The 15,270-nt window shown below is 44.8% G+C and overlaps 1 protein-coding gene across 1 annotated transcript in view; it reads left to right on the top strand.

Annotated features, from left to right (window-relative positions):
- Positions 1-504: 504 nt before the first annotated feature.
- ITGA11 (integrin subunit alpha 11) overlaps positions 505-15,270 on the top strand; it is a 121,457-nt gene continuing 106,691 nt past the window's right edge. The window contains exons 1-2 of the mRNA XM_084816385.1: positions 505-559; positions 2,242-2,353. Coding sequence (XP_084672511.1) covers positions 505-559; positions 2,242-2,353 — 167 coding nt within the window. The remainder of the gene's footprint in view (positions 560-2,241; positions 2,354-15,270) is intronic.

The raw sequence follows: 15,270 nt of genomic DNA, 5'->3' as shown, positions 1-15,270 counted from the left end.
AACCAACTTCCTCCAACTGCTACTAACGCTACCCAACTTTCCATTCTGGCTTTGGCTGTCAAACTCACTCTTCTGTTACAGTAACTAATACAAAGATAGGATTCAAATTCAAGATGATCTTGATAGGACAGAGAACTGGGCCAACCTAACAAAATAAATGTAGACAGAGTTAAATATAAAGGTCTGCATTTAGGAAGGAAAAACCAGATACACAAATATAGAATGGGTGACACATGGCTTGACAGCATTACATGTGAAAATAATTTAGGGATTTTAGTAGACCACAGGCTAAACCTGAGTCAGTACTGCAATGCGGCAGCTAAAAAGGCAAATTCAATTCTAGGCTGGAGCAACAAAAATGTAGTGTGCAGATCGCAAAAAGTAATAGTACCACTTTATTCTGCTTTGGTCAGACCTCTCCTGGGAGTACTGTGTCCAGTTTGGGATGCCGCAATCTCAGAAGGGCATTAAGAAACTGGAATGTGTTCAGAGAGGGTAACAAAGATGGTGAGGAACTGGGAGACCAAGTCCTATGGGGACTATGGGTTGAAGGAACTGGGTATGTTTCACCTGGAGAAGAGGCAATTGAAATGGAATAGGACAGTCGTCTTTAAATATCTGGAGGCCTGTCATGCAGATAATGAAGCAAACATGTTCTCTGTTGCTCCAGAGGGGAGGTACCAAACCAGTGGGTTCAATTACAAGAAAGAGGGTTTTGACTAAACATTAGAAAGAATGTTTCCTGATGATATAGCTATTCAGCAGCAGAACAGACTGCCTCAGAAAGTGGTGGGTTTTCCTTCACTGGAGATCCTTAAGCACAGGCTGAATGGCCACCTATTAGAGATGCTGAAGCGGCAGAGTTCCTGTATCAGCAGGGAGCTGGACGAGATGACCCTCGTGCTTCCTTCCAACTCTATGATTCTATGCAAAAGAATAAATGGACACAAATGTGGTATTAGAAAGGGCAATATTCCGAAACCACTGGGAGAACATTTCAGTCTCCCAGGACACTCTGTCACTGACCTTATAGTAACCAGTCTTGAACAAAGGAACTTCAAAGGGAAATTCTAGCATGAAATCAAGAAGTTCTGTTCTATCACCAGTAGCCTGGATCGAGTTCATGTGTTTTTATCCCACTGCAGGTGTTAATTAATTGGTGTTAATTACCGATGCCAGAATGTTTGTGTTACCAACATTGCTTTGTTAATGGTTGCTGTGCTTATTTTACATACATTTACGTTTTAACATAATTGTCAGTCTGTACTCTTCATTTCCTCCTGCCAACCTAGCAGTTCGAAAGCAAGAAATTGCAAGTAGATAAATAAGTACTGCTTCGGCGGGAAAGGTAACAGCGTTCCATGCACCTCGGTGTTCAGTCATGCCGGCCACATGACCACGGAAGCATCTTCGGACAACGCTGGCTCTTTGGCTTAGAAACGGGGATGAGCACCGGACTCTAGAGTCGGACACGACTGGTTGGGGACACCTTTACCTTTACCTTTTACTCTTCATTTCTCTTTGACCTCCTTACTTACAATTTCCCCCATCCCTCTCTCACACACACGAACACGTGCCTCACAGTCTTGTGTATATATACCTGACAACATAGGATAACACTTCAAGCATGTGATGAAGTGGGCTCCAGTCCACAAAAACTTATGCCATGATAGTTTTTTTAGTCTTTCAGGTCTTGTCTTCGTAGGACTGCTAGGGATGCTGATAGAAATATTGGACATTCCTATATAGAATATATTGATTCTGAAGGCTGCAGACAAACTGGATTGGGTTCAAAGGAGGCAATGATAATTGACAGGGGTATTTAAAATGGATCCTATGAGGAAAGGTTGAAGGGACTCCATATCTTTCGCCTGAAGACCAGGAGCGGGGTGGGATGATAGCACTCTTCAAATACCTGAAAAGCTGCCAGATGTTAAGAGAACAAATATTTGTTCTCTCTGCTGACCCAGAGGGTGGGATTAGATCTAATGGCCATAATGGAAGGTACACTTTGGTTGAACATTGCAGTCCTAATTATTGCCCTACATTTTTTAGTCACTAAGGCCTGAGGTACAATTTTTAAAAGAAGTCCCTTGGATGTCAACATTGAAATTTCAAAAGTTAAATGCAAAATTCCAGACTTATTTTATTAATGTTTATTTTATTCATTTTGTCGATGCAGAATGGCCATCTTGCCCCTTCCCTGCACAACTTAATTCTGTTCATATTTGTTTGTCTCAGGATTCTGTGACGCCTTCAACATCGACACAAAGAAGCCACGAATTATACCAGGCTCGAAAGAAGCTTATTTTGGCTATACAGTTCAGCAACATGAAATCAATGGGAAAAAATGGTAAGTGAATACTATCTTGTTCCTATACTGAATGTTTATATTGTGATGTCACGTCCTATGTTTAGGGCAAATCATATGTCTTTTATGATTTCTTTAATGCTACTCTGAGGCAACACCTAATATATGGATTTTTAGTTACATCCTGAGATAATGGGAGGGTCACATCTGAAATATCAGTGCTAAGAGTTCTTGTTTTTCCAAACAGCACCAGGTATGCTTTAATGAAAGATGTAAAGGAAAGGCGCAAGTTCAGTTCATGTGCAGAAAAACATGAGCTACTTTTTAAGGAAAGGTGTAACTCTCATCCCAGAGTGCAGGACACGGAATCATGGGCTCTAGTGACAGGAAGCCAGATTCCAGCTGAACATCAGGAAAACCTCCTGACTGTTAGAGCAATATGACAAAGGAACCAATTACCCAGGGAGGCGGTGGGCTCTCCCACACTGGAGGCATTCAAGATGAGGCTGGACAGCCACCTGTCAGGGATGCTCTGACTTGGATTCCTGCGTTGAGCAGGGGGTTGGACTCGATGGCCTTGTAGGCCCCTTCCAGCCCTACTATTCTATGATTCTATGATAGTGCAGAGCCTTCCCACGTTTGGGGCCTTATTGCACAGAACAAAACTTGGAAAATAGTACTAGAGGGGGAAAGGAAAGGAAAGGAAAGGAAAGGAAAGGAAAGGAAAGGAAAGGAAAGGAAAGGAAAGACACAGGCTCAGACGCCCAAGAGGAAAGAAATCGAAGCTCCAATGAGGTGTACAATTGCCGGTTTGTAAAACCGCAGATGCGCATTCCCCAATGTTCTACCAGCTGCATTTTAAGCTTTGTGGTGGATCGCTCCACCACTTCGATAGCTTTCCAAATTTTCTGTCCCTACCTTTGTGCATGCGAAACAATATCGTCTCTCCCCCCCCCCCGCCTTTTCCCCTGGCACAGTAGCCCTACTACCTTCTCCCCTTTGTCAATTTGAATTCCCTTGCATTTCCATTACTTTTTTTAGTGCTGAAATTATCCCAGATATCTTATGTGCATCATATAAATATCTGTTGTCTTGGTTATATAAAATGACAAGCTGTGAAATCCATGAAGAATCCCAGACCATGTACCTGCAGATGCCCTCCACTAGGTTTGGGCAGCCTTCAGGTACAGGACGTTGTAGGTCGCTCCCTATTTAAGCTGCTGAGTCCTGCGCTACCACCTTTGCCCAGGTGTCCCACTTGCCCTGCTCTCTACCCACACTTATTTAACCCATGAATGGAATTTACTCGAGGAGGAGGGCCACCTTCAATGCTCCAGATGAGCAGGCTGTGCAGGGAGTGCTTGCTGGCTGAGGGATGCCTAATAGTTATCCCTGCTCCAAAATGGCGGAGGAATTTCTGGAAAACACTGAGGTGAGGGGTTGGGTCAATGAGGTCACTGGCAGGTGAGTGACACTCCCACAAGGGCTGGGCTAAGACAGCGAACCCAGTGCGATTATGGAAACAGGTCAGTAACGGAGCCACCATACACGGGAAAATTCGGACTATAAGCAGTCTCAGAAGAAGCCATTTTTCAGCGATAAAATGCATCACTGGGGCTGAATGGCCACGACATCATGCAACCACATAGACCCCACAGCGCAGCCAGGTTGGAGTAAATGGTGGTTGGAAACACAGCCCATGTTGCATGGGTGTTTGTGGACCTGTCTAACTTAGCCCTGGTTCACACATGCATTGGTAGCTGTATATGTGAGCTGACTATGTGACTAAAGTGTTAAACATTGTCTTTAAGGTAGTATGAAATGTTCATTCGGGATGTTAGATCTGTGGCAATGTTGCAGTCTTCAAGGAATGGATATCCATGTGTGAGCCAGCCCTGAAACTATTTTCCTTCTCTTCAAATGTCTAAAACAAATACACAAAAATAAAACAAGTAGCTATTTTCTTTTAATTCCACCCCCACCCCCCACCCCAAAAGAGAGAAGCTATTGTAAAGCCACCATGACTCATGCTGGTTAAACTATGAATCACTAAGCAAACAAGCCATCTATACTACAAAACCAACAGACGTATGTTGCACTACCAAAGAATCCAACTGCATTATGATTTGTGGTGCCCAGCATCAGCCAGCAATGCTAGGTCTGAATCTGGCAGACAGCAGACCCAGTGGAAAAAAAGCAAAAAGCACAACCACAATTTGATGTTAAGGGGGAAACTGGATGACCATCCCAGAATGTCAACCTGCAAAGATTACAGAATTCTAGCGAAAGGCACTGGGAAGGAAAAGTCACCCTGAGAAACCAATTGGCACTGTGAGAAATGCTGGGCTGTGTCAGAAAGACTGATATAATAACAGCCCTTACTAATACTGGCATCCCACCAAATATTTAACTAGGAATTTAAGCTCACTTAGCATCTTGGATTGTTTCTGGGTCTGTCTTTTTCCAAAACCATACTTTTTTTAGTGCTGAAATTATCCCAGATATCTTATGTGCATCATATAAATATCTGTTGTCTTGGTTATATAAAATGACAAGCTGTGAAATCCATGAAGAATCCCAGACCGTGTACCTACAACTGCCCTCCACTAGGTTTGGGCAGCCTTCAGGTACAGGATATTGTAGGTCACTCCCTATTTAAGGTGCTGAGGCCTGGAGTGACCCCTTCATGCCCATAGCCAGGTTGATGTTGGCAAGTGCCATTCCTGCCTTCTGCTTCCCAGCTGGCTGCCATCTTGATGATTACATCTGCCTCCCTTCTGCTCTCCACTCTGGCCCATACTTGCGTTTCAGAGTCGGGCACCTGCCTGTAGACTGGGCAGAGTTCTTTCACCCTGCCAGTTGCTTTGATGATCTTTATTCCCACCCAACTCTCATCAGAGGCTTCCCTCAAGACTTTCCCTGTCACCAGATGCAGGCTGGGGGCCAACTAGGTATCTCACTATCGGTCGGCATTCAAGCTCCCTGCCCCCATTCCTCTGGAATGCCCAAATATGCTTTAGTGAGATACTCAGAATTCAAACAATGTCCCTTCAAAAAATGAAACCAGAGCCGTGGCAACTATTAGCCCGAATTAGGGTCCTTTGCCTTTTGAATCAGGAATTGCCACTCCTATGCTTATTTTTCTGAATGTCTACAGGCAAAATTCAATATTCATTATTTAGTGCCAAAGTAGACATAGGCCCCATCTACACGAGCCTTTTACTCTGGGGCAGCTGCGAATCAAGGTCCTTCAGGACGGATGACGTAGTCGCCCCTTCGCAGCCATCCATGGTTTTCTCCCGGAAAATGCAGATTTCCAAAGAGGCGTTTTGCTGTGATGTTTTTTGTTTGCTGCGGGTTTCCCCACAGTTGTGAGCCATCTGTCCCTTCCCCAAGATGACTTCGCATTTTGCAGTGGGCATGTTGTAGGTGTGCGTCGTGTTAGCATCACTCTGTGACTCCCCTTTACTCCCCCCATCCCTTTGCAGCTGCGCAGTTACAGAGGCACAGAGAGGTGTTTTCATTTATTTCATCACACTTTTGCACATTTTTGCAGCTTCGTATCTTTGCAGTGGTTGCTTTTGGACTCAGTGCCCAAAGGCCGGGGGGGGGGGCTTGAGGGAGGACCAGCTTCGCTCCTGCCACCATTTTGGAGCGATGGGTAGGCACGTACTGCTCACGCCTTGTGAGTGTGAACCATCGCGAGAGTCTCAGGCTGGGGAACTGACAAACAGATGGTGTGGAAATGAAGGAGCACAGAACACCCACTTTTTACCTAACGAGGGATGGACAGACACAACAGAACCCCTAAAATACAAAACAGCCACTGAAGTGTCGCACCCCCATGCTCACGGGACTGCACAGCTGCGCATTAAAGTATAATGGCAAAAAAAAGGGCACGGCGGAGTCTGTTAGGGAAGCACACAGTAAATCATGAGTGTATCGCAGGAGAAGCTAATTCGAAGCTGCAATGCTGCACAGTTGCGACGGAGTGAAGCATGAAAGCAGTGCCATGTAGACAGGGCCTTTATGTCAGAGGTGCGTGAATGCATCGCTAGGTGATAACACTTTTTTCTTCTTTGCTTAAAACAGCCAGGGGTGTGGGGGAGGCACTGATTTGGATTGGGGCCACAGCATGGTTTAACCCTGCTGGTTCCCCAGTTCAAATCATCCCTCCTCCTGGAGCTCCTACTGTGCCTATATGTTTTTGTGGTTTTAATGTTCTATATATTTTAAATTGTTTTATTGTGTGCTGTTTGGTTTTAATTTTTGTGAACTGCCCAGAGAGCTTCAGCTATTGGGCAGTATAGAAATAAATAAATAAATAAATAAAATGTTTTCCTCTCCAGTCCCCCACAGGACTGCTTTTAGCCACCACAATCCCACCAAAACAAAAACAAAAAACAAGACATCAGGAGAAGTATTCATGCACCTCCAGGAAGGGGCATTTAGTTTGACCCCATATCATTGCAGTCTAGTAAGTGTCTTAACATCATATCCATGCACATAACCTGGCCAGGGGGCGATCAACATTGTGCCCGCCATCACAATGAATTCAGTGTCCCATTGGGTTAAATGCTCTCGCATTAAAATGTGATTATTCACACTCACCCATTTTCCCCGTTGCAGTGCTTCATCGAATGCGTGAGCTCGCTTCTCACTCGAGCGCTGTGCTGTTTTCCTGCTGTTTTCCTGCGCACGCTTGTCTGAACTCGGATGCTAAGTGGGGTTGGCCCCGGTTAGTAGTTGGATGGGCGACCACCTGGGAATCAGGCTTCCTGCACTGAGCAGGGGGTTGTTCTATCCCTTCAAATGAGACTAAGTTTTACCCCCTCCTATCCCCCGCTCCAGATGTTTTTTTTTTTTAATTAAGGCATTATCCTCGCGGAATCGGGGCTTCTCCGCCATGTTTTTTTTCTAGTTGAGGCATGATCTTCCAAGCTTCACAGCTTCGAATCTTGGAAGATCATGCCTGAATTAGAAAAAAAACATGGCGGAGAAGCCCCGATTCTGCGAGGATAATGCCTTAATTTTTTTAAAAAACATCCTAAGCGGGGGATAGGAGGGGGTAAAACTTAGTCTCATTTGAAGGGATAGAACAACCCCCTGCTAAATGCAGGAAGCCTGATTCCCAGGTGGTCGCCCATCCAACTACTGACCAGGGCTGACCTCGCTTAGCTTTCAAGATCAGACAAGCACACACACATCCAGCCCTTTGCTTGTTGCTGAGGAAATGGGGGCTGCTGAGGAAGCTATGCGATCGGTAGCCGGAATAAGACATGGGGCCATCAAGAGCTCTGATTGGACAGGAGGGAAATACAAACACCGCAGCATATGGACAGGCGAGGGAGGGGACTATGACCGGATACGGTAGCGAAGGCGGAAAATCAGAGCACATTAAGGGGAAATACCGGGATATCAGGGTATTGAAAGCGGGAGCACGGAAGTGGGAAATTCCGGTTCCAATTCAAGGCAGCTACTGCGTAGTGTGAAAGGCAGGTGGTGAATCCTCATTGGAAGCGAAAAAAGGCGGTAAGTGTAGATCCAGCCCAGGTTGCAGACAAATACGTGTTGATATCAATTTTGGATTTTCTAACCATTAGGCTTGTAATTAGGAGAAACTCTTGGTTTTAAATGGGTTAGTTTTTTGGTCAAAATGTATTGGGTTTCAGTACCACAGAAGAGGAATCTGGAGGAAGGAGGGAAGAAAGCTGACAAGTATATTTATATTCACTCCCTGTGTCTGTGTAAGTGTGTGTGCATGGATAAAGATCTGAGCAGGGCTGCTTTCTTCATTCTGAACTTTCAGGGCAGATGGCCAAGTGTCACACATTTGAGGGGAGCGGGCTTCAAGTGTGACCATGGTAGTGGAAAGTCTGAAAGGAAAGACTCCAGATTACCAAATTCCAAGGGGGGGGGGGAATAATTGACCCTGCTCTCAAATACAGCCAGGACATTAGATCATCCTCTCTTCATTGTCTTTCCAGATCAGCAATTTAAGCTCATTCTTTCCTAATTTAGTGAGCTTGGCTCCCCTTTTCCTTTAAAATAAGCACACATTTCCCTCCCTTTTTCTTTCACAGCGAGCTCATTGCTGGCTGTTGGTATAAAAGGATTGCATCAGACTTTTTCGTATTATTTATTGCTTATTTTTTATTTATTGGTTTAACTATTGAAATAGTCTGAAACTCTTTAGCAGGTGTGTTGTCTGTCAAAGCCTGAGTATTGCATTCAGGCTCTACACAGAGATTGGTAACTTGACAGCTTTATTTACATTTTACAATTCTCTGGCACGGATCCTAACACAGGCCTGCACAGGGCTTTCCCTAATCTAAAGCACAGGGGAAGGGGAAGAGTAGAGTGCTAATTCAATTGTGTGGAGATGAAACTTCTTAGTTTTATTTATTATTTTTTTATTTACATTATTTATATACATCAAAAATTTTGGAGCAGTGAACACCAAGATTAAAGAAAAAAGAATAAAATACCATATTAAAACAATTAAAACATTTTAAAAGAAACAGATTCTGAACTTAATAAACTGTGGCTGGTCACTCGGGGAAGGTCTCTCAAAATAGCAGTGTCATAGACTCATAGAATAGTAGGGTTAGAAGGGGTCTATGAGACCATCAAGTCCAACCCCTTGCTCAATGCAGGAATCCAAGTCAGAGCATCCCGGACAGATGGCTGTCCAGCCTCCTCTTGAATGCCTCCAGTGTGGGAGAGCCCACCACCTCCCTAGGTCATTGGCTCCATTGTCGTATTGCTCTAACAGTCAGGAAGTTTTTCCTGAAGTTCAGCCGGGATCTGGCTTCCTGTCACTTGAGCCCATTATTCCGTGTCCTGCATGCTGGGATGATCGAGAAGAGATCCTGGCCTTCCTCTCTGGGACAACCTTTGAAGTACTCAAAGAGCGCTATTCTATCTCCCCTCAGTCTTCTCTTCTCAAGGCTAAACAGGCCCAGTTCTTTCAGTCTCTCTTCATCGGGCTTTGTTTCCAGGCCCCTGATCATCTTTGTTGCCCTCCTCTGATCCCTCTCCAGCTTGTCTGCATCCTTCTTAAAATGTGGTGCCCAGAATTGGACACAGTACTCCAGATGACCCCTTCATGGATCACTGCCTTGTTGTGGCGAAGGGGCTTGCGTAACTCAGTGAAGCCATAAGCTATGCCGTGCAGGGCCACCCAAGACGGACAGGTCATGGCAGAGAGTTCTGACAAAATGTGGTCCACTGGAGAAGGAAATGGCAACCCACTCCAGTATTCTTGCCAAGAAAACCCCATGGAATGTATCACAAGGCTAAAAGAGATGACACCGGAAGATGAGCCCCTCAGGTCAGAAGGTGTCCAATATACTACTGGGGAAGAGCAGAGGGTATTTCCAAGTAGCGCCAGAAAGAGTGAAGCGGCTGGGCCAAAGTCGAAAGGACACTCAGCTGTGGATGTGTCTGGTGGTGAAAAGAAAATCCAGTGCTGTAAAGAACAATATTGTTTAGGAACCTGGAATGTCAGATCAATGAATCAAGGTAAGTTGGAGGTGGTCAAACATGAGATGGCAAGATTGAACATCGACATCTTGGGAATCAGCAAACTAAAATGGACAGGCATGGGCGAATTTAATTCATGTGACCATCATATCTACTATTGTGGGCAAGAATCCTTTAGAAGAAATGGAGTAGCACTCATAGTCAACAAAAGGGTGGGAAAAGCAGTACTGGGGTACAATCTTAAAAACGATAGAATGATCTCAGTACGAATCCAAGGCAAACCATTCAACATCACAGTAATTCAAGTCTATGCCCCAACCACTGATGCCGAAGAAGCTGAGGTTGATCGGTTCTATGAAGACCTACAACTCCTTCTAGAAGTAACACCAAAAAAAGATGTCCTCTTCATCATAGGGGATTGGAATGCTAAAGTCGGAAGTCAAGAAATCACCAGGATAACAGGCAAGCATGGCCTTGATGTACAAAATGAAGCAGGACAAAAGCTAATAGAGTTTTGCCAAGAGAACATGCTGATCATAGCAAACACTGTTTTCCAACAGCACAAGAGATGACTCTACACATGGACATCACCAGATGGTCAATATCGAAATCAGATTGATTATGTCCTTTGCAGCCAAAGATGGAGAAGCTCTATACAGTCAGTCAAAACAAGACCTGGAGCTGACTGTGGCTCAGATCATGAGCTTCTTGTTGCAAAATTTCGGCTTAAACTGAAGAACGTAGGGAAAACCACTAAACCATTCAGGTATGACCTCAATCATATCCCTGATGAATATACAGTGGAGGTGAGGAATAGATTTTCAGGGATTAGACCTGATAGACAGAGTGCTTGAGGAACTATGGACGGAGGTCTGTAACATTGTTCAGGAGGCAGCAACGAAATCCATCCCAAAGAAAAAGAACTGCAAGAAAGCCAAGTGGCTGTCTGATGAGGCTTTACAAGTAGCTGAGGAAAGAAGGGAAGCAAAAAGCAACGGAGAAAGGGGAAGATATATCCAACTGAATGCAGAGTTCCAGAGAATAGCAAGGAGAGACAAGAAGGCCTTCTTAAATGAACAATGCAAAGAAATCGAGGAAAACAACAGAATGGGAAAGACTAGAGATCTCTTCAAGAAAATTGGAGATCTCAAGGGAACGTTTTGTGCAAAGACGGGCATGATAAAGGACAAAGAAGGCAGGGACCTAACAGAAGAAGATGAGATTAAGAAGAGGTGGAAAGAATACACAGAAGAACTATACAGGAAAGATCTGAATGTCCCTGATAGCCATGATAGTGCGGTCACTGAACTTGAGCCAGACATCCTGGAGAGTGAAGTCAAGTGGGCCTTAGGAAGCATTAGTAACAACAAAGCTAGCGGAGATGACGGTATTCCAGCTGAGCTATTAAAAATCCTAAAAGATGATGCTGTTAAAGTGCTGCATTCAATATGCCAACAAATTTGGAACACTCAGCAATGGCCGCAAGACTGGAAAAGGTCAGTTTACATTCCAATTCCAAAGAAGGGCAACGCCAAAGAGTGTTCAAACTACCGCACAATTGCGCTCATTTCACATGCCAGCAAGGTGATGCTCAAAATCCTACAAGCTAGGCTTCAGCAGTATGCGAACCAAGAACTACTGGAAGTACAAGCTGGGTTCCGAAGAGGCAGAGGAACTAGAGATCAAATCGCCAACATTTGCTGCATCATGGAGAAAGCAAGAGAATTCCAGAAAAATGTCTATTTCTGCTTCATTGACTATGCTAAAGCCTTTGATTGTGTGGATCACAACAAACTGTGGCAAATTCTGAAAGTGATGGGAGTACCAGACCACCTTACCTGTCTCCTGAGAAACCTGTACGAGGGTCAAGAAGCAACAGTAAGAACCGGACATGGAACAACCAAGTGGTTCAAAATTGGGAAAGGAGTACGACAAGGCTGCATATTGTCACCCTGCTTATTTAACTTATATGCAGAGTACACCATGAGAAATGCCGGGTTGGATGAATCAGAGGTTGGAATTAAGACTGCTGGGAGAATTATCAACAACCTCCGATATGCAGACGATACCACCCTAATGGCAGAAAGTGAAGAGGATCTAAAGATCCTCTTGTTGAGGGTGAAAGAGGAGAGTGCAAAAGCTGGTTTGAAACTCAACATTACAAAAACGAAGATCATGGCATCTGGCCCCATCACTTCCTGGCATATAGAAGGGGAAGAAATGGAAGCAGTGACAGATTTTACTTTCTTGGGCTCCAAGATCACCGCAGACGGTGACTGTAGCCATGAAATTAAAAGACGCTTGCTCCTTGGGAGAAAAGCTATGGCAAACCTAGACAGCATAGTAAGAAGCAGAGACATCACCTTGCCGACAAAGGTCCGTCTAACCAATGCTATGGTTTTCCCAGTAGTAATGTATGGCTGTGAGAGCTGGACTATAAGGAAGGCTGAGCGCCGAAGAATTGATGCTTTCGAACTGTGGTGCTGGAGAAGACTCTTACGAGTCCCCTGGACTGCAAGGAGGTCAAATCAGTCCATCCTAAAGGAAATCAACCCTGACTGCTCATTGGAAGGGCAGATACTGAAGCTGAAGCTCCAATATTTTGGTCACCTAACGCGAAGAGAAAACTCTCTGGAAAAGACCCTGATGCTGGGAAAGACTGAAGGCAAAAGGAGAAGGGGACGACAGAGGATGAGATGGCTAGATAGCATCACGGATGCAATGAATATGAACTTGAGCACACTCCGGGAGAGAGCACAGGACAGGAAGGCCTGGCGTGCTATGGTCCATGGGGTCACGAAGAGTCGGACACGACTGAACGACTGAACAACAACAACAACTCCAGATGAGGCCTAACCAGTGCTGCTGAGTAGAGGGGAACTAGTACTTCCTGGGATTTGGAAGCTATGCTTCTATGAATGCATCCCAAAAGAGCATTGGCCTTTTTTGCAGCCACATCCCATTGCTGGCTCATATTCAGCTTGTGATCTACAACAATTCCAAGATCCTTCTCGCTTGTAGTGTTCTTGAGCCATGTATCCCCCATCTTGTAACTCTGCATTTGATTTCTTTTTCCTAGGTGCAGAACTTGGCATTTATCCCTATTAAATGTCATTCTGCTGTTTTCTGCCCAGCGCTCCAATCCATCAAGATCACTTTGAATTTTGTTTCTGTCTTCTAGCTATCCCGCCCAATTTTGTGTTATCTGCAGATTTGATCAGCATTCCCTGCAACTCATTAATACAAATGTTGAAGAGCACTGGGCCCAGGACTGAGCCCTGCAGTACCCCACTCGTTACCTCTCCCCAGTTTGAGAAGGTCCCATTGATAAGCACTCTTTGAGTCCGATTCTGTAGCCAACTGTGGATCCACCTGTTGGTTGTTTCATCTGGCCCACTTTGAGCTAGTTTGCTTATCAGGCTATCATGGGGCACTTTGTCAAAAGCTTTGCAATGATAACGCAATCGTACTTACTTCTCAGTAGACATAGGATCGTGGTGTAAGTCTGCAACCCTTGGCACTCTTACTTGGGAGTAAGCCCTGCTGAAGCTAATGGGGTGCTCTGAATCAACAAAGGACACTGATTCTGAGCTTGGTGGGGTGGATGATCATATCTATCTATCTATTTATTTATTCATTTCATTTCTATACCGCCCAATAGCCGAAGCTCTCTGGGCGGTTCACAAAAATTAAAACCAAACAACACACAATAAAACAATTTAAAATATATAGAACATTAAAACCACAATATAACAATACAACCACAATAAAACCTAGCAGCGGTGCAAGAGTTTAAAATACAGATTTAAAACAGCAAAGATAAAATTTAGAAATTTTTATCGTTGAAATTTAGAAATATCTCTCTTCCTTTGTTGCAGGGAGGCATTTTACCTTCTTCTCCTTCCAATTGGCCTGCAATTAGAAAAATGTGCTCAAGCATTTCCTTGGCATCACACACTGCCAGTATTGCGCCATTGACTTTTATTATTAGCTTATCTCTGATCTTTTCGAATGCGGGATTAAGGGGGAAATGTGTGGGATATGTCCTGGAGGTTGACAACGTCATGTAAAAGATCCGCAAACTTCTGTGAGTGTAGCACACCCTCGTTGTTGTTTTAAAATGAGATAATAAAAAGAATTAAATTACAAATTAGACCTGGGTTGAAAAGAGCATGAATGCCTGTCTTTGTTGCTGCCTTTCACTGGGGGAGGGAGGGACACTCTGCTACCCAATCACAGCTGTGCTAAAACCTTAGACATCTTTTTTTGTACAGATAGCTCTCTCCTCTGCCCCACTCTCCTGCTATGGAGGAGGAGAGAGGAGACCAAGCATGACTTCTAAAGTCAAGGCATAAGTTGAGCACTGTGTGTGAATCTAGCTGTGGTATGGGGGATATGGGGCATGGGTGATGGCTGGGGGCTGTACTTAAGGGACAGGGGGCAGTTCATTTCCTGTGGCCGAGCCCATAACATATTGGTGGAGACGTTCATTCTTAATGAGTTGGGGCTGCAAGACCCGGGAATCATGAAATATACGAGAGACGACTGTGGCACAGAGATTCTCTCAAAGGGACTGGCAGGTCCATGTTTCAAGAAGTAGCTCGAGACCTTTTTGGCACTCACGCAGGAGCTAAGCAAAGAGGGCGGGGGAGGAGTGGTACCATTACCATGTTAATTTTAATAATGCAGCCATTCCACCCTAGTTTCAAAAGGGATGGATTTCACCCCACAAAGCCAGATTCTCCCTTCCAAACAAGCTAAGTTTTATTTAAACAAAGCCTCTTCCACAGAGCTCTCTCAGGCTCCCTCTTCTCAAGCCAGAACCCATGGTGCTTGCCACATAATTCACATAACATGCAGTTAGACCCTTAGATCCCTTTAACTGGAGCTTCCAGGATACTGAAGTTGGGTGCTCTACAAAGCACTCACCTCTACCAGTGTGCTGTAGATCTTGTTGAAATCTCTGGCACTTGCCCAGTGCTCAGCCTTGTCCCAAGGCAAAGGTAATTCTTCTGCACCAGGCCTGACAGATGTTATTTATTTATTTATTACATTTATATCCCACCGTTTTTCCTCCTTAAGGAACCCAAGGTGGCGTACATAATCCCCCTCCTCTCCATTTTAGCCTCACAACAGCAACCCTGTGAGGTAGGTTGGGCTGAGAGTCACCCAGTGAGCTTCTATGGCCGAGTGGGGACTAGAACCGGGGTGTCCCAACTCCCAGTCCAGCGCTCTAGCCACTACACCACATTGGCTCTCCTGTTATAGATATAGACCTGGTTTGCACGTAACAACAGCAAATCATGAGTTAATTAACCCAAAATTTGCCTCTACCCAGAAAGTCTGCCCAGAAGTAACCCATTTCCCTCAAATGCGCTTTGCCTACAGGAGCAGAGGGGGCGGGAGAATTCCTTTGCCAGCCCTTTTTCTTAGAACTGCTCAGTCGCTGCCTCGCCCTCTAAATAGTCATTCAT

Source organism: Heloderma suspectum, chromosome 11, assembly GCF_057233095.1.
Source record: "Heloderma suspectum isolate Gila_16-S chromosome 11, 16-S_ref, whole genome shotgun sequence".
Classification (NCBI taxonomy): domain Eukaryota; kingdom Metazoa; phylum Chordata; class Lepidosauria; order Squamata; family Helodermatidae; genus Heloderma; species Heloderma suspectum.
Note: the sequence above shows the minus strand (reverse complement) of the source record. Positions and strands in the feature narration are given on the sequence as shown.